The 21,598-nt window shown below is 37.0% G+C and overlaps 1 protein-coding gene across 1 annotated transcript; it reads left to right on the top strand.

The window, feature by feature from the left end:
• The first annotated feature begins 962 nt into the window (after positions 1 to 962).
• aldh1a3 (aldehyde dehydrogenase 1 family, member A3) lies at positions 963 to 20,764 on the top strand. Its single transcript, XM_057345977.1, has 13 exons — positions 963 to 1,135; positions 1,471 to 1,575; positions 3,741 to 3,881; positions 6,559 to 6,688; positions 10,207 to 10,268; positions 12,541 to 12,669; positions 14,740 to 14,853; positions 14,960 to 15,062; positions 16,735 to 16,919; positions 17,932 to 18,096; positions 18,279 to 18,436; positions 18,545 to 18,619; positions 19,068 to 20,764. The coding sequence occupies exons 1-13, from the start codon at positions 1,034 to 1,036 to the stop codon at positions 19,144 to 19,146; spliced, it is 1,548 nt and encodes a 515-aa protein (XP_057201960.1). The 5' UTR covers positions 963 to 1,033; the 3' UTR covers positions 19,147 to 20,764.
• Positions 20,765 to 21,598: the final 834 nt, after the last annotated feature.

The following is a 21,598-nucleotide window of genomic DNA, read 5'->3' as shown; positions in this document are numbered from 1 at the left end:
TCTTCGAAGATACGAAGTATGCAATACTACTCTATAGGTACTCAAGATTAATATGAGATTGGCAGAAACCGCGTGTGTTAGGGCCGCTTTAATATTTAGATACTACTGTATATGGGCCAATATATCGGTTATCGGCTTCCAGTGTTAAAGAATGATTGGTTATGGATATCGCCAAAATTGACATATCGGGGCATCCCTAAAAACAAAACATTTGAAATCGTACTTTTCACATCTTTAAATATGTAACCCAATAGTTTGAATATGTTGTACGTTGTAGAGCACCTAAAAGTTAGTCCGTCTCTCCTGCCACCTCTTTGATTTTCATCACGTGCGCCCTCTCTGGATGTGCGCGAGCCTTGGCCTCATTAGGAAGTGTTTAGAAAGCTGCTGAAGTGAGAAATGGCACGGCAAGAGCTCGTTGTCCTAATTAAACTTTGACAAGAAGAGTGACAAGATGCAATGGAGGGGAAACAATAGCAACAGTGTCCGAGTAGCAGGCCGAAGCTAGGAAAGTCTTTGTCCCTCCGAAACAAAAGCATTTGCTTGCATGCGTTCAACTCCATTCAGCTTCACGAGGCCCAGGTGCAAAAACCGACTTTGCGATGAACATCAGAACGCATCACACCTTGGCCCGTCTGATGCTCGGCCCGCAGTCGTTTCCGATCCGTCCCGCCGCCGGCTGATCAAAGCCACCGTGGCGAAATGTAAATATTGCCGGTGAATTAATTCACGCTCATTATTTCCAACGCCTGACATGGACACGCAGACCTTCGCTTCGGTTTTTGGGGGTGGCGGATTGTTTTCACGTTTGATTTTTGATTCATCTCATACCTGTTAAAAATCACGTGGTGTGTTTTAAAGTCTGATTCACTGGCAGGTGGTATTCTGTTGCTCAGTGGGTGGAGAGCACGCTTGCCCGAAGGGGGAGGACCTTTAAAAGTGGTTATAAAGTGTGCTGGATGTGGAATCATGTTCAGTCAACAGCCATCTGTAATCATTGCTTTCGTTTCTCTGCGATTTCACAGCAACTGATATGGCGCAGAATGGAACTATAGAGAACGGGCTCTCTCGAAACGAGGAAACCCCTGCAGCTCTGCCTCAACCTGTGAAAAACCCTGACATCAAACACACGAAGGTAAGAGTTTTCTTCACTTTCTAGTTGTAAAAATCTCGGAGTGGAATTGAAATTCTGGCTGTTGAAAACAAAGGTGTCAGTAAGAACTAAAAAGTGGATATACCAAACAGAACATTTTGTGCTTTAGTTCTTTAGGTGACTAAAAGCCAATGCACTGATCTGAATGACATGTAATGTAGTAGCAAGAAAATCTCCAAAGACACAAGATCTGCATACAGCGAGAAATAGTTCATTGTGAATATTAAACCTGTGTGTTTCAATGAAAACATGAAGCACATTTACCATAGTCCTCTGTTCATAAAACACTGTCATGGAAACCTGTAAACGTGTTGCAGATTTTGATCAATAATGAATGGCACACCTCAGTCAAAGGAAAGACATTTCCCACGTTCAACCCGGCAACAGGTGTCAAAATCTGTGACATTGAGGAGGCTGATCAAGTAAGAACGATTCTTTCATTATATTTCTCATTTCGACTTCATTACGAACATGCTGAGCTTTTTCAAATAAGAATGATAAACATTTGTTATGGTACAGATCAGGTCTTTTTCGGAATTATTTATCAGCTGATCGAAAAATCAATTCATTAAAATAGTTAAGCAAGTGACATTCCAATGTACATATTCGTCAAAATTATTTATGCACTTTACAATTGTAATCACTACTGTATATATTTGAATGATTTTCATCCTTCAGTCTAATTGTAAAAAAAGAAAATGAAACATGGTTTTACTGCAGTACTGTATCTACAGTAGTTTAACTATGGTATTGTAGTAAAACAAAATGAACCACACATTTACCATGGTCTCACTACAGTAACCATAGTTTACCATGATACCAGGATAAAAAATACAAATGAATGTATTGTAAGTAATACAAATGGCAACCAATCTATCAAAAAACCTTTAGTAAAAACATGTTTACTATAATAAAACCATAGTATACTTTTACTACAGGAAAACGATGTTTACTACTCTTTTACTATAATAAACTATGATTACTACACTTTTATTATAATAAAACCGTGTTTACTACAAATTTACTATAATAAACCAGATTACTACACTTTTATTATATTAAAACCATGTTTACAACAAATTTACTATAATAAACCAGATTACTACACTTTTATTATAATAAAACCGTGTTTACTACAAATTTACTATAATAAACCAGATTACTACACTTTTATTATAATAAAACCGTGTTTACTACAAATTTACTATAATAAACCAGATTACTACACTTTTATTATAATAAAACCGTGTTTACTACAAATTTACTATAATAAACCAGATTACTACACTTTTATTATAATAAAACCGTGTTTACTACAAATTTACTATAATAAACCAGATTACTACACTTTTATTATAATAAAACCGTGTTTACTACAAATTTACTATAATAAACCAGATTACTACACTTTTATTATAATAAAACCGTGTTTACTACAAATTTACTATAATAAACCAGATTACTACACTTTTATTATAATAAAACCGTGTTTACTACAAATTTACTATAATAAACCAGATTACTACACTTTTATTATAATAAAACCGTGTTTACTACAAATTTACTATAATAAACCAGATTACTACACTTTTATTATAATAAAACCGTGTTTACTACAAATTTACTATAATAAACCAGATTACTACACTTTTATTATAATAAAACCGTGTTTACTACAAATTTACTATAATAAACCAGATTACTACACTTTTATTATAATAAAACCGTGTTTACTACAAATTTACTATAATAAACCAGATTACTACACTTTTATTATAATAAAACCGTGTTTACTACAAATTTACTATAATAAACCAGATTACTACACTTTTATTATAATAAAACCGTGTTTACTACAAATTTACTATAATAAACCAGATTACTACACTTTTATTATAATAAAACCGTGTTTACTACAAATTTACTATAATAAACCAGATTACTACACTTTTATTATAATAAAACCGTGTTTACTACAAATTTACTATAATAAACCAGATTACTACACTTTTATTATAATAAAACCGTGTTTACTACAAATTTACTATAATAAACCAGATTACTACACTTTTATTATAATAAAACCGTGTTTACTACAAATTTACTATAATAAACCAGATTACTACACTTTTATTATAATAAAACCGTGTTTACTACAAATTTACTATAATAAACCAGATTACTACACTTTTATTATAATAAAACCATGTTTACTACAAATTTACTATAATAAACCAGATTACTACACTTTTATTATAATAAAACCATGTTTACTACAAATTTACTATAATAAAAACATGTTTACTACACTTTACTATAATAAACTATGATTACTACACTTTTATTATAATAAAACCATGTTTAGTGCACGTTTTCTATAATAAAACCATCGAACACTTTTACTTTAGGAAAACTATGTTTACTACACTTTTACTATAATAAACCATAATTACTAGCCTACACTTTTATTATAATAAAACCATGGTTAAGTTTGCTCAGAAATAACGAGTACTGTTGCTGACGATGCATATTTTCAATAAAAAAATGAGTTCCATTTACCTGGATGTGAATGTTTTGATTGGTTCAGGCTGATGTTGACAAGGCGGTGGAAGGTGCCGCAGCAGCGGGGCGGAGAGGCTCGGCGTGGCGGCGGATGGACGCGTCGCGTCGAGGTGCGTTGCTGCACAGACTAGCGGATCTGCTGGAGAGAGAGCGATGTCTGCTCGCTGTGAGTCTCTTTTCACATTTACTTACGAATTAGCCGCGTCGATTTTAACGGATTGTCGAGAAAAGTTTAGACATATTTTGCTTCACGCGCGCTTTACAGTGCGCACACCGTTCTCTCGCGATACTTTGACGTCATACGCCGTTCGGTCTGCGCAGCAGTGCGTAAAATCGAACAATACCACTCCCTTTGCTGTTTAGTGGGAGTTTTCGCTTGACTTATGCTGCCATGAAACATAAAGATGAGCAGCAATGTGATATTGAAAATAGAGACACTCTTCCATTTAAATTCGATAATTCCCCCTTCACCCCGAAAATTATTTAGGGAATGGCGCTCTTTTAATGTTTGCAGATGGTTGTAATGTTTTAATGCTGCTAAATCGTTAACATTAATGTTGTAATGTTACTAAATACTTTTAATGTTACTAATGCTTCCTTCTCGTTCTCTCGGAAATTAGATCATTCCCACTTCAACCCCGAAGTAACGTCTGGATTTTGTAACTTTAAAAGTATTTAGTAACATTAAAATGTGTAAATGTTAGTGATGATTTAGTAGCATAAAACATTACAAGTATCTGCAAACATTAAACGAGCACTGTTCCATAAATTATGTCCGGGTTGAAGTGGGAATTACCGAATTTCCAACGTGAAGGCAGCGTAACAAACGGATGAGTGTCTCTTGTTTTCAACATCACATTGCTGCTCATTTTTATGTTTCAGGGCGACGCTACTTATTTTTGCCAAGTGCTTGAAGACTGTTGCTTTTTATGATAACAATGTTTTATATAGCGATATATAAATATAAATATTTATCAGACCACTTTGCAAGATTACACAAAACACTGGTCCCGAAACACTTCTGGTTTCCGTTTTTTATTTCATTTTGTTTTAATCAAGTTAACATTGAATACATCCCTGTTAGCACACGTACATCTGAGAGACATCTATTTGATGTCTGCATTTTCATCTGCAAGGCATCTGTCAGATGCTGTTTGCTCATGTGCCCTACATCTCTGAGACGTCTGCTGTCAGATGTCATACAGACCTCTAGAAGATGTCTGTACGATGTGTAGGATTTAGAATGGATGTACAACAGCTTTTTCTAAGACGTTTAGAAGATGTTTTTACACAGCAGATGTTTTCAAGATCTCCAGATCTTTAGCAGACATCTTACAGATGTACCCGTGCTATCTGGGATCATTCAATGTTAAATATCCATTTTGTTCTGTTGGTTTTGCTATTTTTAAGATAAAAACATACGGATAGGCTACACAATTCTAGGTTTTGACTTTATGTATTACAAAAATACCAAAACCTGGAACTGAATATTTATCGGCTGCAAACAACTAATTATTAACTAACTAATTAACTTTTTTTAGACGTTTATCATTTATTAACCACAATTATAAAAAACAATTATACGTTACATTTGTTATTGTATTACAGATTACAATATATAAACAAAACATTTAATAATTGTCCCATTTAGCTTAGTATTATGTGGAGATGGCTATAGTGGAAGGAGAAATCGTTCCTATTCTTCAATTATCTATACAGGCGCAAACCAAAACAACATTCTGTCCAACTGGTTTAGAGTGTAGCGTATATAGTGCTGGTCACGCTCTTGAACTGTAGATGAACACCGTCACGCTTGTCTGAGCGCATCCGTCAAACACTGCGGCAGGTGTTAAAGTCTTCTCGTCAATTAAAACATGATTTAAAAACCATTTTTTTAGAAGTGACATATTATTCTTCATGGGTTTGCATTTAGTTGTACAATGCCACGATTGTAATTGAAGCTTTGCATGCGTTTAGTTTTCACCCTGTTCTACTGCCAGATCATATCTGTGCCGGATTTGTGAGATTGAGATTGTACAGATGCGAGTGAAGTAATGTTTCTAGATTGCATGTGATTGCTAATTGCAAACATGTCTTTACAATTCATCATCGGGCTATAGCTATTTCAATAACTCCAAACTCTGAGTAGGGAAATAAAGAACAGATTTGGAGATCGAGCCGTAAAAGCGATCTCTCTCGTCATTATTAAGGCATTTACAGAACGTTGTACAACCGAGCACTGAGCCAATGGGACTGATCGAATGTAATACACATGTACTTGTCACGGTTAGACTTGTGTAGTGTTGTACGTTTCCCACGCGAGTTTGTTTCGAGAAACTCTTTGAAGGGTTTTGAGTTAGTCACGATGGGTTTCACTGTGATGAACATGGAATCTGTCAGTAGTGTCAGTTGGCAGATATTCAACTCATGTAATCTTATTTTGAATAACATGATATATTTTATTTAGAAACATACACGCTAGTCAATTCATGACAGCACCGATGGCTACCGTCCCATATTATAGCTCAGAGTCATAGTCTCACCCACCTTCCCTCATTGTTTTCATTATTACGAGGCAGCAGAATGTATGATTTTTGTTATCGTTTAATTTTTGGATCTGCGAACTCCCAATGCGCATGAAATTCTTGGCATCTTGCGACGCACATAAAAACAGTTGTTTTGTATCAAATTTGTAGCTCTTCAAATGAGCGTGTTTTTCGAAAAGCCCAATAAAAACGTCTATTTGAAACAGATTTCTAATAAAACATGATAACTTTATGCTTTTATGTTCCGAGAATTGGTTTGCTGCAATTAAAGCGATTACTGTACCTCTTGGTTTCCAGACTCTGGAGTCGATGGACACTGGCAAACCCTTCCTGCATGCTTTTTTCGTGGATCTGGAAGGCAGCATTAAAACTCTGAGATATTACGCTGGCTGGACAGACAAAATTCATGGGAAAACCATGCCAGTCGGTGAGTATTTTGAATTTTGTTTTGAGTATTCTGATGATACGGTTTGCTTTCCAATAAACTAATGGGTCTCTTAGGTACAATGGTCAGATGTCGTGAAACATTGTGTTGAACAAAAATCTCTTAAAAAACTTTAAATCACGTTTAATGTACGTATAAGTTGGCATTGGAATTTACTGATTTGCATTTCTGAATAAAACTAAAAAGGCAACAGAGGAATTTTAATCGTCCGAATAAAATACGTTATTATGTTTCCATATTGTGAAGCTGCTTCGTGTTGCTCCACTCCATTTTAAGACTTTAGTGAGCATCCTGGCATCTAAAAGTGTTTCATGCGATCAAATATCTTAAAATCATAATAAATTGTTTAAATATTGTTTATATATTTAAATATTTACATATTCCTATTGAAAAGCAAAACGCATTTTAAATAACTACTTATACATAAATACAGTATGTTCAGAAACTGTACGATCCGCAAATGTAGTCGTCGTCGACGTCTCAACGCTAGAGATAAGTTAATGAGTACGAAGTGGTTGATTTCTTTGAGCCCTGGGTGGTATGTCATCCCCCTCTCTAATTCTTCCTCTTCCCCCAGCATTCCATCCACTCCAGGAGACTCAATAGACAAAACATGCTTCCCTTCTTTCCCCCTGATTAGATTCAAATAAAGCGTTAAAAGACGAAAGCCCTCGGCACACAAAGGAGAAGGAAGACGCTCTGATCCTAATCGCTGAGGTGCGACCGCCGGGGCTGCAGATGAGCAGCGGATCAGCAGCCAGATTGAATATCTCGCTCTTTAGAGGCCTGGAACACGGCCTGGGACTCGAGCAGATTTCAAGTTTCCCGTTCATGATGCCGATGCCAATGAGCATACGTCAACCACCCGATAATGGCAAACTTCCGTGTTTATTTGGAAAAACGTGACATTTACAGTTCATTTACCTTTATTGCGTTAGCTAGATTCAAAAGCAACGTCAACACCAATTATGACACCAATCTGACATTTCTACTAACTAACAGTCAAAGGTGGCTAATGGTTACATCGTATCTATCCCTAACACAATAAAAGAACAAACAAAGGGATTTCTTCCATGGTAATTATGTTTTTTTAAATACATTTAAATAGCCATGTTGCATCACACTGCTTAGTCCCGCCCACAGTGAAATCGGATTGGTCCAAAATGATTTACTGCAACTAGTTGAAGTTAATGGGTGACGTTTGGATATGGTGCGATTTCGCATTTACAGAATTAAAATCCGTCCATCTGCGAGCGCTCCCTAGCCGTGTCAATTTAACCTTTGATAAGCGGTACTGTCGGATCAGTTGGAAAGGGCCGTTGGCTGATCCCGGGCAGAGATGAGCATTGTGTTAGGGAGTCGTGAAGTCTGTAATCACGTTGACACACTGCGGCGTGGAGAAACACGAGAAGGTCACGTCTCAGAGAGGCTGGCTTTAGTAGATTAACAGGCCCGGCCGTATCCATCCGCAGATGACATATGAAATGTCACGTATGTGCGTGTCAGTTTCATACAGTACTGTCAGAGTTTGCAAGTGCGGCTGTAGTGTTAAATATTCGTTTTTTAATTTCAGAAACTGGTAAGCTGCCTTGTTTGGAACCATATGCAACACATTGCATTTGTAGTTATCAATAGTTTGGTGTTAGCATATAGCACTGCAATACACTCCTTTTTGGTACATTTTTAATAAGCTGAACTGTATTTTATCCCTTTAGATGTTCAATCAATTTTGAGTTTGTTTGTAATCATAATTTCTCTGGCTTGGTCCGTCATCATGGTTGGATTTTTGTTACTTTGCATATCACAGTGCATTCTGGGATTGTTTCTCCACTGTGGATACATGCAACGCGCACTGTTTGTATTTTAGAATTATTTAAACACAGCCTCGTCATACGATTCAACAAGCTTCAATCTTTCCTCATACTGTTAAAAGCACATATACCACATACTGTATATCTCAGTGCAAGGTAATTATATAGTAAAAATGAACGGTAACTTTTCAGACACAGTCTTACTGTGGCTAAGTAGTATGAATTCGATTGATCTTATGTGTAGGTTTTTCTACAGTTTACTTTTGCGCCAGTAACATTAGGTTTAAGGGCGGGGTTAGGGGAGGGGCTTCAGTATTGCTTTTTTAATAATCGTCTGTTTTTGTACGATTCACAATGAACAAATTCATTCAAATTAGCCACATCATAAATCAGTGGTTCTCAACTCTGGCCCGCGAGATCCATTTTCCTGCCGAGTTTAGCCCCAACTCTGATAAAACGCCTGAAGAAGCTAATCAGCGACTCAACTTAATGTGGGGCTGGGCAGATTGTTTGGCATATCGCGTTAAAGTATTTATTCCTAAAGACGCTGATTAGCTTGTTCAGGTGTTTTATATCAGAGTTGGGGCTAAACTCGGCAGGAAAATGGTAACGAATTCTCTTAAGTACTTTTACCTAAAAATATACAATTGCAGCTCGCAAATCTAATTTTCAAGTAAATGTATCTTGTTTTAGGATTTTTTAAATATTTATACTAGGGCTGTCAAACGATTAATCGTGATTAATCGCATTCAGAATAAAAGTTTGTTTTCACGTAGTATATGTCTGTGTACTGTGCATATTCATTTTGTATTTATAAACACATACACATACATGCATACATATTTAGGAAACATTAAGATGTGTTTATTTATATTTACCAATCATTTAAATTATATATGAAGTTAAATAAAAATGTTTATTAATTGGTATACTTTATATTTTTCCTAAATATATGCATGTATGTGTATTATTTTATAAATACCAAATTAATATGCACAGTACACAGACATATATAATGTAAATGCAAACGTTTATTCTGGATGCGATTAATCGCGATTAACGGTCCTGAAAAACCGAGACAAAATTTTTTTTTCTTGAAACAGCAACACGAGAGTAAATAATGAAAGGTTTGTTTTGTTTTTTTTGGTTTTTTTTATTAACTATTCTTCTAGTAACCAGCCACTGTGCGGTGACACAGCGGGGCAACCGGATCCACAGGGAAGTGGTAAATGTGCCCAATCTCGGTGGCATTTTCCATCGGAAAGGTTTGAGTGCGAAGAGATGTGAAAATACAGCATTGCTACCTTACATTACCCCTAGCCGGTTATCTGACTCCCTGGAGAGAGAGCAGAAAGAGAAGCGGACCTCTAAGAGCGAACAAAGGTGTGCGGCCGAGCCAAGAGCAGATCTGCGGCAGGTTTGAACCGCTGCCCAGACTTCTCACACACCTCCTCATCCCTCTCTCATTTCAATGTGAAAAACAGCAGAACATATACACTCTTCCTGACCGGAGAGCTTTGTGTGGCCCATTCAAACCATCGCTCTGGGTTTTTCTTCATCGTTTGTCTTTCATGTTTGGTTTTTGGTGACCACATCCAAGAGCTTCCCACTAAACAATGATATTATATCAAAGGGGAGCTTTGGTGTGTCTCTTTACCGTCTCATTTCTCTTGTTTTTCTTTCCAACAGATGAAAACTTTGTGTGTTTCACCAAACACGAGCCCATCGGTGTGTGCGGCGCCATTATTCCGGTGAGTTTGCGGACATTCTTTGCATCAGATTGCACTTGCCGCCCGATTTCGTAACTATCTTACAAGGTGGCCAATTCGTATGAATGTGAATTCTCATGTGAGCGATATTAGATCCAGTGATGGTTAGATTTAGTGTTGGCGCTTCATTATGTCTGTATGCAATAATGTTTATTGTATGATTAACGTTGTACGAATCCATACAATTTTAGCGTGAATTTGTGTGAAATCAGGCTAGTTTGTTATATTTCAATACAGTTAAACATTTTGCTAGCAAGTTTGATGATTTACAAGATTAAATTAGTATACTTTTTGTTTCATTGGCGTACTCTGTATACGTCGGCAACAAAGCACACGTCAAGGCAAATTTACTCTATTCTTCAATGTTTGCGAAACATATTCAGACTGGCGTCTGAATGAAAGAAAAGTTTTGGAACATGGTTTTGAGCACAAAGTGTATAAACACAATAGGATTGGATGACTGTTGTGTAGATTGTGGTTCTGCTTTGACACAGCATTGTTTATATACTGTAGGCAACGCCTGTCTAGAGTCTTTCACGTCAATGTAAGCAAACACCTACTGTAGGTTACAAGTACACACACCCTGACACCTGAACATTACACGAGGAAAAGGTTTTACCATCAACCGTGCCATCCAGAGTTATGAATGTTCATCACATAAACCCCAAAACCCAGACAGCAGGATTCATGGACGCTTTTGGAAAGCATCAAAATGTGTACGGTAAAGATCCTTTTTCTCCAACTGATGAAATTTCATCAGATTCTTTCTGAAAAAATCCTCAGTCTTTTCAGTGACAGCAGCAGATGGAATGAAGTGAAGATGTGATTTGTACCTCATCATTTGGCTCTTGAACCTGAAAACACGCATGCAGAACGGCTTGGCCCTGACAGAGACTGTACTATATGCAGCTGTGTAATATAAATGAAAAATAAAGAGTTCATTTGCAAAAACAGAAACAAAATCATTGTGCATTTCAATTAATATTAATGAAACTGCAGTTGGGTTGTTTTGATTAAGTAATAATAACAGCTAACTAACACAATAAAAGCACCATAACATAAATAAAAAAACATGATTCTTGAGGAATCTGTCTTTGCAAATAAATCATTCATACATATATACAGTATGTGTCTCAACCTGGGAGTCAGAGCTTTTATGAAACAACAACAAAAAATATATGTATTTATACTATACTGTATATATACAGGAATAAAGTGGAAAATATAATGCGATGTTAAATAATACATTTCCATTCATTGGAAGCAAGTGCTTATATTTTTTAATATATGAAAAGAAATTATTTGTATTAGTCAATATATTGTAATATATTAACAATGTTTTATTCTATACCCTGTTAAATATTTATTACGTAATTAAATATGTTGACTGTTATTTTATATGTACATATATGAAGTTGGTTCCAAAATGTTTTTTTATTGTGCATTCCAATTAATATCAATCAAACTGCAGTTGGTTTGATTTGATTTCAGCCATAAGAACTCCAAAAATACAGCTAACTAACGCAATAAAACACAAGAAAAACACGATAACATCATGAATCTCATTTTGGAACCAAACTCTTCATATTATCTTTGCATAAAGAAAGCCTCAACTTTCAAGAGAATCACAAGAGGACCTAAAACTATGTAAAATAAGATCAAAACAAGCATTTAAGAAAGTAAAAATCAAGATATTTTTGAGTGTTTGGTTGTTTTTATGTATTTTTACAAATGTACATTTTTATAGTTAGGCCAAGCTTCACAGTATTGTATTTTATACATCTACATGTTGAGGAGAGACATGAGATTTAAGATACAAAAAGATAAAAGCTTTAAAAAACGTATATTGCAGCATATCGTTTGTAGATTCAAATCATCTGCGCTCATCGATGAAAAATGGTCTCTCTCGTGTTGCTTTGGCGTGTTCATGCACACTGAAGATTATATCATGAAGCTGTAACTCAGATTTGGGATCAGTATGGCGCTCATTACAGAAAGCAACGCTGGCATTTACAACACATCAGTCACTCAGAAACAAAAATACATGCCAGAACCGTATCTAATGACCATCACTGCATTCAAATGATGTCCAAAATAACAACTCTGAAAACTATTAAACACGTCATTTGTGTACACATTCACAAAGAGCTACAAGACATCGGCACATTGTCTGAACACTCTCACGGGATTTGAATTTTTTATTTACGTACTTATTTTGATTTTTAATCCATTCTATTGTTCTGTGTGTTTGTAGTGGAATCTCCCTCTGCTGATGTTTATATGGAAGATAGCGCCGGCTCTGGCCTGTGGAAACACGGTGGTCATTAAACCCGCCGAGCAGACCCCGCTGACCGCTCTCCACGTCGGAGCGCTCATAAAGGAGGTGAGGGATTATGGGATGGCTGTTGTTTGCCAGTATGATTTGATTCAAACAGACAATAATGATTGATTTCATCAGTTCTGTTATTCGTGATATAATCCAGCGTGGTTGGATTTGACACATTGTAAAACGTTCGTAAGCCAGGTTTTCCCAACTGGGGGTCCGTGAGGACTGCAGGGGGTTTGAGAGCTTATGATACAGAAGAAACGCCAATGCCAAATTAAAGGCAGATGCTGTTTGCAATGTAATAACTTGCACACACACATCAAGTACATACTGTATATAGTGTAGTATGCAACTGTTGCTCAGTTCGTGAAGGACAAGTCAGAAAAGCATTGGCACCTTTATCCCTGGCTATTTTCGCACAGAATCATAGATATATAGACATAGATGCTTTGTTTTTTGCTCGTTCCATGGGCCGTTATACGTAAGTTGTCCGCCATACAATATAGTTGACTGTGCAACCGTACGTCAGCAACCGTAGTTATACACACGTATGGTTATCACAGTGTTGGGTAAGTTACTCTGAAAAAGTAATTAATTACTAGTTACTAATTACACATTCGATAATGTAATTAGATTACTGTACAAGTTACTCTCTTCAAAAAGTATTTCATTACTTATTACTAATTACTTTCTATATCCTACATCAACCTTGATGAGTTAAGTGATTCAAGGATAGACATGCTCTTTTAATTCATTCAAATAAATAATATAAAACTACATAAAGTATTATTATTAATTACAAATGTGAGAACTATACATTAAAGCACGGATTTTAAAGTTAGACTTTGAATTTTGATGTAAATTCCTCTTCTGCACACACATATATTACACAAAGTATTTAGTTTAATTACATCAGAAGTAACTGTAATTAAATTACAGAAAAAATAAGAGTAATCCCTTACTTTACTTTTTCAAGGGAAAAGTAATTAAATTACAGTAACTAATTACTTAGTAACTAGTTACACCCAACACTGGGTTATCAAATGTTACGTGATGTTGTGTACACACAACTATAATCATTTCTAAACATAACACAATACAAGACGAAGACGTTAGCTAACACAAAAACTGACCATAGTTTATAATCTGTAATACTGAGTTACAGTATATATGGCTTCTTAAAAAACCCATTAGTTTTTAGTTCGAGTGATGACTGCAACTACAATGTTGACTGTTCCAAGATGGCGGATGTTTTGATATGTCTGGAACGGTCAAATGTGGCATCTACGTATTCAGGCGCGTCTCAAAAAATGTTCTTTTTCTTTTGTAATTTAACCCCAAAAAGCGAACATTCGTATTCTAGATTCATTACACACGAAGAGTTTTAATTCTGATGGCTACGATTTACAGCTACAAAAATTACAAATCCAGTTTCTCAAGATTAGTTAGCTTTTTTTTTACAAAAGATTTACAAATCTATGCTTAGAATCATAGCACTTTGAACCCCAATAGGTAACCTTAAGTAATGCCTGACATATTTTACTAAACATATTCGGATAACAGGCGTATACTTGTGCTACAACTGTTTGTTACAATAATAATAAAGATAAAAATGAAAGTAGATTTTGCTTGCACTTCTCATTTGTAAGCCGCATTGAATGTAAACGTCTATGCCTGTAAGCTCTTTTTATTTCTTTAGGTGTAAAGCATCTCATGTAAGCCAAGGTCTTTTGTATTCGTTGTATTGCAGCTGCAGTGTGTGTAATTACTTCTGCATGTTTATACAAAACTCACAAATTGTCATCTTTAATTCTTCAAAGAGAGCGCATGAAGCGCCCGTAATGACATGAGCTGAAGTGCAGCTGTGACCGTCTTTCTATTCAAGCGCTCTGCATCTGAAAAAGAGATGATTTATGTCTCCATCGTTATGAATGAGATTAAGTCCTCTAAAGAAAAGCCCTCTCTTTGTCAACATCATTTCTCCTGCAATCATGCCGTCTCTTGCCCCGTGGGCACTTTGTGACCCATTCATTTGCCATAAGCGCAGGTATTAAGCAATATTAAGACGCATTAATCCGCCATGCTATTGAGAATAATAGAGACCGTTCTTTATTTCATGTCATGCAGGCTGGTTTTCCACCTGGAGTCGTGAATATCGTACCTGGATTTGGACCGACGGCCGGGGCGGCGGTCGCTAGTCATATGACCGTTGATAAAGTGGCGTTCACCGGCTCGACAGAGGTAAACACAAAAATAACTGTGATGACAAATCAGACAAGACACAAGCACGCTGAGAGAAGCATCATTAGCACAGTGTAAGCAGCGGCTCTGCTCTCTTTATGTTCAGGTGGGTCAGCTGATCAAAGAAGCGGCGGGCAGGAGTAACCTGAAGAGAGTCACTCTGGAGCTCGGGGGAAAGAACCCCTGCATTGTGTTCGCTGACTCAGACCGTGAGTGATGTGGTTTTCCAGATCCAAGCACTGAAACTATAATGAGCTCGCTGGGAACAACAGCCTTCCCGAGACATGTGTCCTTTTCTAAATCAGCTCTTAAAGAGACAGTACAGACAAATGGAAACAAAAAGGTCATTCCAAACATGTAGTGTGTTTCAGTGGAAGGCAACTCGAGCTTTCTTTAGAAGGATTTTTGACCAAGTCATCCACACCAGTAGAATTTTTTATGACTAATGTGCTGTGAAATCTCTCTTCATCCCCCAAATTAAGCTTTAAAGGGGTCCTATTTTGCCTTTCGTTGAAAGTCGTTATTATGTTTTTGATGTGCTAAACAATAGGTGTTATTTTTCGATTTTCAAAAAATGTTTTATATATTACATATTTCGCCTGTGTTTTACACCGTCATCTTGATTCTCAGAAAACAGGCTGTTGAGTTCCTGGTTCTATGAAGTCGCTCCTTCCGAAATGCTCTGATTGGTCAAGCCGAGCCAGTCTTTTGGGATTGGTCTACCGCTTAGAGTGTGTGTTGAGATGTCCTGACCATTACCCTATCCGTGTTCCAGGGGGCAGGCTTTATGTCAAATTTGGTCGTTGTGATGTAACCAGTGCAGGAAGTAGCCCCAATGAGCCGTTCATTGCAGTCTATAAAATGTGATTTCTGTTAAAGAAAATATCTTCCTGTTCTGTGAACTTTGAGCATTATGACTTGGCAGATGTTGTTTATGCTCAAACAGCTATACTACTCACTAACTAAATTTAAAGAGGTGAAATTCCATCAGACCTCCCCTTTAACATCACGCCAACGTACAACATTCAATGCAATCTGAACACTGAACATTAATGTGATGTCACAGCAGAGGGGAAGATTTTTAGTGAAGAAACATCTTAGTTTGTTGAAATGAAGTGTCGAAAACCATCGCCTTGCCACGACTGACAATTCCACATGAAATTTAAAGGAGTAGTTCATTTTAAAATAAGCCCACATTGACTTTCCATAGCATTAATAAAATGATTATGGAAAGTCAATGGTGGCTAATTTGGAAGTGAACTACTCCTTTAATGGCATCATTTAACTTCAACACACGTACGGTAAAGGGCGGAAAGTAATCTGCAATTTTTGGTTTCAAAAAGAAGGGATTGAGAGACGTTTGAGTCACACTTAGAGATGCCTGAAATGCATTGCCAAAATATCAAGTGGAATTTATTTAAAAGAAAACGCACAAAATATTTCATGGAAAGAAGTTGGTAAGGTTTCGAATGGTGAAACCTAGCAGCATTTGTTTGTCAATGCCAGTTGCTTTGATTTGTTTCTAATATCGAAAGCAATGTAATGAAGAAGTGTTTTCAAACAAGTTTCGCATATTATTAGTTGAGTGAAGTTCTTTCAAGTGCATTTTTCTGCCATAAGGGTTTGGGTTTTTTCTTTTAGTGGGGCCTTTAGATGTTGCGGTACACGAAACCACCGGTGCAGCTGTTCTGTATATTAACATGCACATTTAAACCTAGATCTATGCCAATGCACGTGCAGCTCATGAAATGATAGTGTTATTAAGTCATTGCATGAAATGTTTGCACAAATTTGTCATTTGCAGCAGTTTACTACAGTCTTTTGAAGAAGGACCTGACTGATGCGTCTGGTTTGTGTGTCTATGTGGGTGTGTGTGTGCAGTGCAGTTGGCGGTTGAGGAGATTCAGAAAGGCGCATTCTTTAACCAGGGCCAGGCATGCACGGCTGCGTCACGCGTGTACGTGCAGGAGCAGGTTTATGACGAGTTTGTGCGTCTCAGTGTGGAAAGAGCGAAGAACATAGTGGTCGGAGACCCCATGGATCCACGTACCTCACACGGGCCACAGGTGACCGGATCTCTTTCCTGAGTGGAACAATGCCAATAATAAAAGATATCCGCGTGTAAAAGGATTGCTGCACTTACTTTCCAACATAATTACATAAACATCCTTAAAACAAGATAAAGTCACTTGAGACACAAAAGCATTTCTTTCTGAGAAATTTAGAAAATGCTTTTCCTTTGAAATCATTTTTAAGAGCCTATAGACGGTTTCATCGGACGAAAGCGCCTGGCCCGAAGTTAAAGGGATACTCCACCCTTCTGATGAACACAAAGAAAGACATTTGGGAGAATGTTAGCAACTGACATTTCTGGGACATCATTGACTCCCATAGTAGGAAAAAATGACAATGGTAGTCAAAAGTGCCCCAGAACTGTTTGCTTTTCTACATTCTTCAAAATATCTCATTCTGTGGTCAACAGAACAAAATAATATGCAATAATTCTATCCCTTTCATTTCCTGTCTGTGTTTGGTTATAATATAACAATTTATTTCATATATAATTTATATGAATATTTTATTGCATATTAATTGTAGTTATTGATTCTTTGTGGAGGTATACTGGAAGTTTGGTCCACATAACTGTTTATGTTGTTGCCACTGAAACCGTCTATAACCAAACAACCTTTTTTCTAAGGAAATTTTTAGATTTCTCTGAAAGCAAGAAACACATCCTTGTATCATTTTGCTTCTCAAGTGAATATTAAATAGTGAATATTAATATTTTCTTCTAGTAAGGATTACCTGAGAAAGTCCAACACATAATTTTGCTGTTGTTTTCTAGTAAAAATATCCAAGAATTACTCGTCAACGCTATATATATTTACGACCTAATATCTTCTATATATAGTCGTTTTCGTACTACAAAACAAGACAAAATGAATTTTTTGAGAAAACAAAATGTAGAAATACACAAGGCAGAGATGAAAATAAGATGTAGAAATATGAGCACACATGATGAATGAGCAGCGGCAGTTTGATTTCTTCATTGATGTTGACGTGTTGTTGAACGGTCAGATCGACCAGCGGCAGTTTGAGAAGATTCTGGAGCTGGTGAGCAGCGGGAAGGAGGAGGGCGCGAAGCTGGAGGTTGGTGGATGTGCGCTGAAGGACAGAGGTCTGTTCATACAGCCCACCGTCTTCTCTGACGTCAAAGATCACATGCGCATCGCCAAAGAAGAGGTACAGCACCTCACCCCGCCGCACGCCTTCCCTGTAGTGCCACCTGCTGGACCCGAACAATAAAATCCCAACATTGTGTCTAAAATTCCAAACTGAGTTGTATGTCTGAAATAGTTGCAGTTGTCATTTTTAAGGGAAGCCTTCCTTTAAGAATGTGTTTTAGCGTCTCGTCTCTTTGGCAGATCTTCGGGCCAGTTCAGTGCATCATGAAGTTTAAGACGCAGGAGGAGGCGATTGACAGGGCCAACAGCTCAGAGTATGGACTGACGGCCGCCGTCTTCACACGTAACGTAGATCGAGCCCTGAGCGTCTCTGCGGCCCTCCAGTCTGGAACTGTCTGGTGCGTCACCTTTACCAACTTTTCTTTCCTTTTTTCTAAGCCGTAACGACACATTTGAATGACAAAGAAAACACTGTGATGTAAGAGGTCAGCTCTCTTCTTTTTCAGGGTGAACTGCTACAACGCTTTACACGCTCAAGCTCCATTCGGAGGTTACAAGATGTCAGGAAATGGACGAGAGCTGTGAGTGCTCGTGTATTCTACACGATTCAGTATTTTGTAGTATTAACTACAGTGAATTGATAAATTGTAGTAAATGTGATTAACAATAGTAAATTGTAGTAATCAACACACTTTAATGTATACTACTACTAGTAGTATAGTAAATCAATGTAGCATATACTGTAGTATACTTTAAATATTTACCACGGTAAGATTGAAAACACTATGGCATCAAGGAATTTTACAATAATAAATACTAAAGTAAACTACAGTTAACTTGTGGGAGTGGAGGCAATATAAAAGTAAGAGGAAATCATAGAAAACAGGAACATGAGGAAATAGCGTTATTATGCATGAAAGCTTTTATAGGAGTTTATTAACTGAGACGACACAACGTTTGTGCAAAAGTGCACAGGCATCATTCCACTGACATCAGATGAAGGACTTATGCTCTTGTGTTTGTTTGCAGGGGCGAATACGCGCTGGCAGAATACACTGAGGTCAAAGCCATCACTATTAAACTCACAGAGCAGCTGAGACTGATCTGAGAGCAGAGCTGCATCTGTCAATCAAGTGATGGCAAAAATGATTTCTCATTTCCTCTTAACCCATTTTGTACCAGTCTCGGTTTATTTTATGCAGATGTTCTGTACAGATGAAAAAAAGGATTTGTATTTAATTTGGATGGGTTGATATCAAGCAAATTCATCCATCATCTTTCAATATTTACTAATATATACAGTACATATATATATATATAAATACTCCTGTTTTTCCAAGCTGATACATATTTTAATACCGTAGATTCACAATGTTTTAGAGCGAGCTGAGCACATTCATGAGGCTTTTAGTGGTTAGAAAAAAGTTTTCCTGTCGTGGCAGCTACAAAACATGACCAAGGATAGTCTGTTATTATTTGTAAAATAAACGTTGTGTTTCTCATCGACTCATTTAAACACAATGAATCTTTTCGAAACCTCCTTTAAACCGACTCCATAAACGTGTAATTCTGTGCCTTATATGTTGTTCCAGGAAGAACATGACATCAAACTGCCTTATGGACTTTTTCCATCCTCTTATTTGCAGACGAGCTCATAAAGCAGTTTAAATGTTGATTTCATCCTTGTTTGCGGTCTCAGAGGTTTTGTCAAAAACTGTGCCTTCATTTCCTTTATACTCTATACACGTCACATGACTCGACCGGCAATGTGATAGAAGTGCTTAAATCGAGAAAAAAATGGATCGATGCATTTATAAATGATAGAAATAGTTGTATAGTGGATTATTAAAGTTCAAAAATAAGGTAAAAATCAGGGTCAAATGAACACATCTGTGGATGGGAGTATGAAGCGAGGACCGGTGGGGCAACCTTGCACGTACACAGAACTTTGCGGTTCAGTTTTCATGTCCCATGTTTACACCGTGTTTACATACATGTCTTGTGTTGACATGTCCCATCGAGCGGATTATAAAAGGTAACAATCCAAATTAAATTAAGATTATTCTGTTATTTATTCGGATTGGATTTGCAAACCAATTGCAATCGGATTACAGTGGTCCATGGAAACGCAGCCAATTGTGTGCTATGATTGAAGAGTCGTGCAGTTCCTCTGATGACCAGAAGGGGGAAGCAGAATTAAGTCAAAGACCCAAACCGACATTGGAGGAAAGTGAGACATCAACTCTAGAATGGGTTGTGTCTGGGTGTGTTGTGTAGTCAGTGGATGGGAAACACTTCCTCTCAACAAGTGTTTTCGAAAGACTTTGGCCTTTCTGCAGATCCCATTACAACATTCAAGAAACAGAACACATCTCCTCTGCAAACACACAGCTCTAAACATGCTAGAAATCGTTCTGCGTTTTAGTTTGCCCTAGTTTGTATAGCCTACTCATCTTGCTTGTAAGCTACATTTGTGTAGCTGCTTTGAATACTGTTGACTCAAACCAAAGTCCGTTTACAGAAGTCGTGCCACTCGGTGTCTATGTTTGCAACGCCTCTGGGCAGGTATTAACGTCATAGCAAGTCCACAGTCCAATCTCTGTGAAGGGTGGAAGGTAGATATTTCTAAAATCGCTGGCAAAAATCACAATTAAATAGCATTTTTCTGATCAACGATTAAACCTCATATGGACTGTACCTTAACTTCGGTTTGCTAAGCTTAAATTGAAAATGAATTAAATATGAATATAATATATTTATAATAATATAGAATAATATTAACCCTTTAGGCGCCAGGGTTTTTTGGAAAACATGCTGGATTTTGACATCAAGATTTCAAAAGTGTGTGGCTCGAAATGGCTTAAAGATGGTGATCTTCTGGAAATTAGAAAAATGTTTGGCATGACCGAAAGTTTATGGGGTGTAAATATACTCATCTAATTTGCTCATTATGACGTCATCAGGGGCGACCATCTTGAATTTCATAATATTCAGGAAATAGTAGATATTGAATTGATGTTTGAACTTATTTGCGTGTTTTTTTTTTCTTTTTATCCTCATTCCAAATGATCAGAAAAATGGAAACCAACAATAAAACAGGAGAAAGTACTAAATGATTATTATACTTTATAGTATAGCCTCTTTGGGGCGCTGGATCCAAAGAGCTAGTGCTACTTCCAGCCCTTGCACGGCGGCACCATTGCGCTGCAAAGATGGGAGACGCGCGATCATTAGACGACCGATCATCATTTCCAAAAGGCAAATATTCTCCTTCAGAGTCAGAATCGGCGAATAACATTTGCAACACATCCTAACGGTACAACTTTTTATTAGCCATTTGGAAATTTTCTCTCACAAATCTCACAATTTTCAGACGCTCTGAACTGAACTGCTTCAGCATCAATCGATTGACGATTGGATCGTTATACTGGAAGGCGGGGCTTGCTTCGCTAGAACGGCCATATTTGCGTTGCGTTCCTCGCCATTCATTCATCTTGTTAATATATATTATCTTTGCTCAAACTGAATTATTTTTTCAGTAACTGACGGCATTAACGTCT

The sequence above is a fragment of the Triplophysa rosa genome, linkage group LG1 (assembly GCF_024868665.1).
Source record: "Triplophysa rosa linkage group LG1, Trosa_1v2, whole genome shotgun sequence".
In the NCBI taxonomy this organism is placed as follows: Eukaryota; Metazoa; Chordata; class Actinopteri; order Cypriniformes; family Nemacheilidae; genus Triplophysa; species Triplophysa rosa.
Note: the sequence above shows the minus strand (reverse complement) of the source record. Positions and strands in the feature narration are given on the sequence as shown.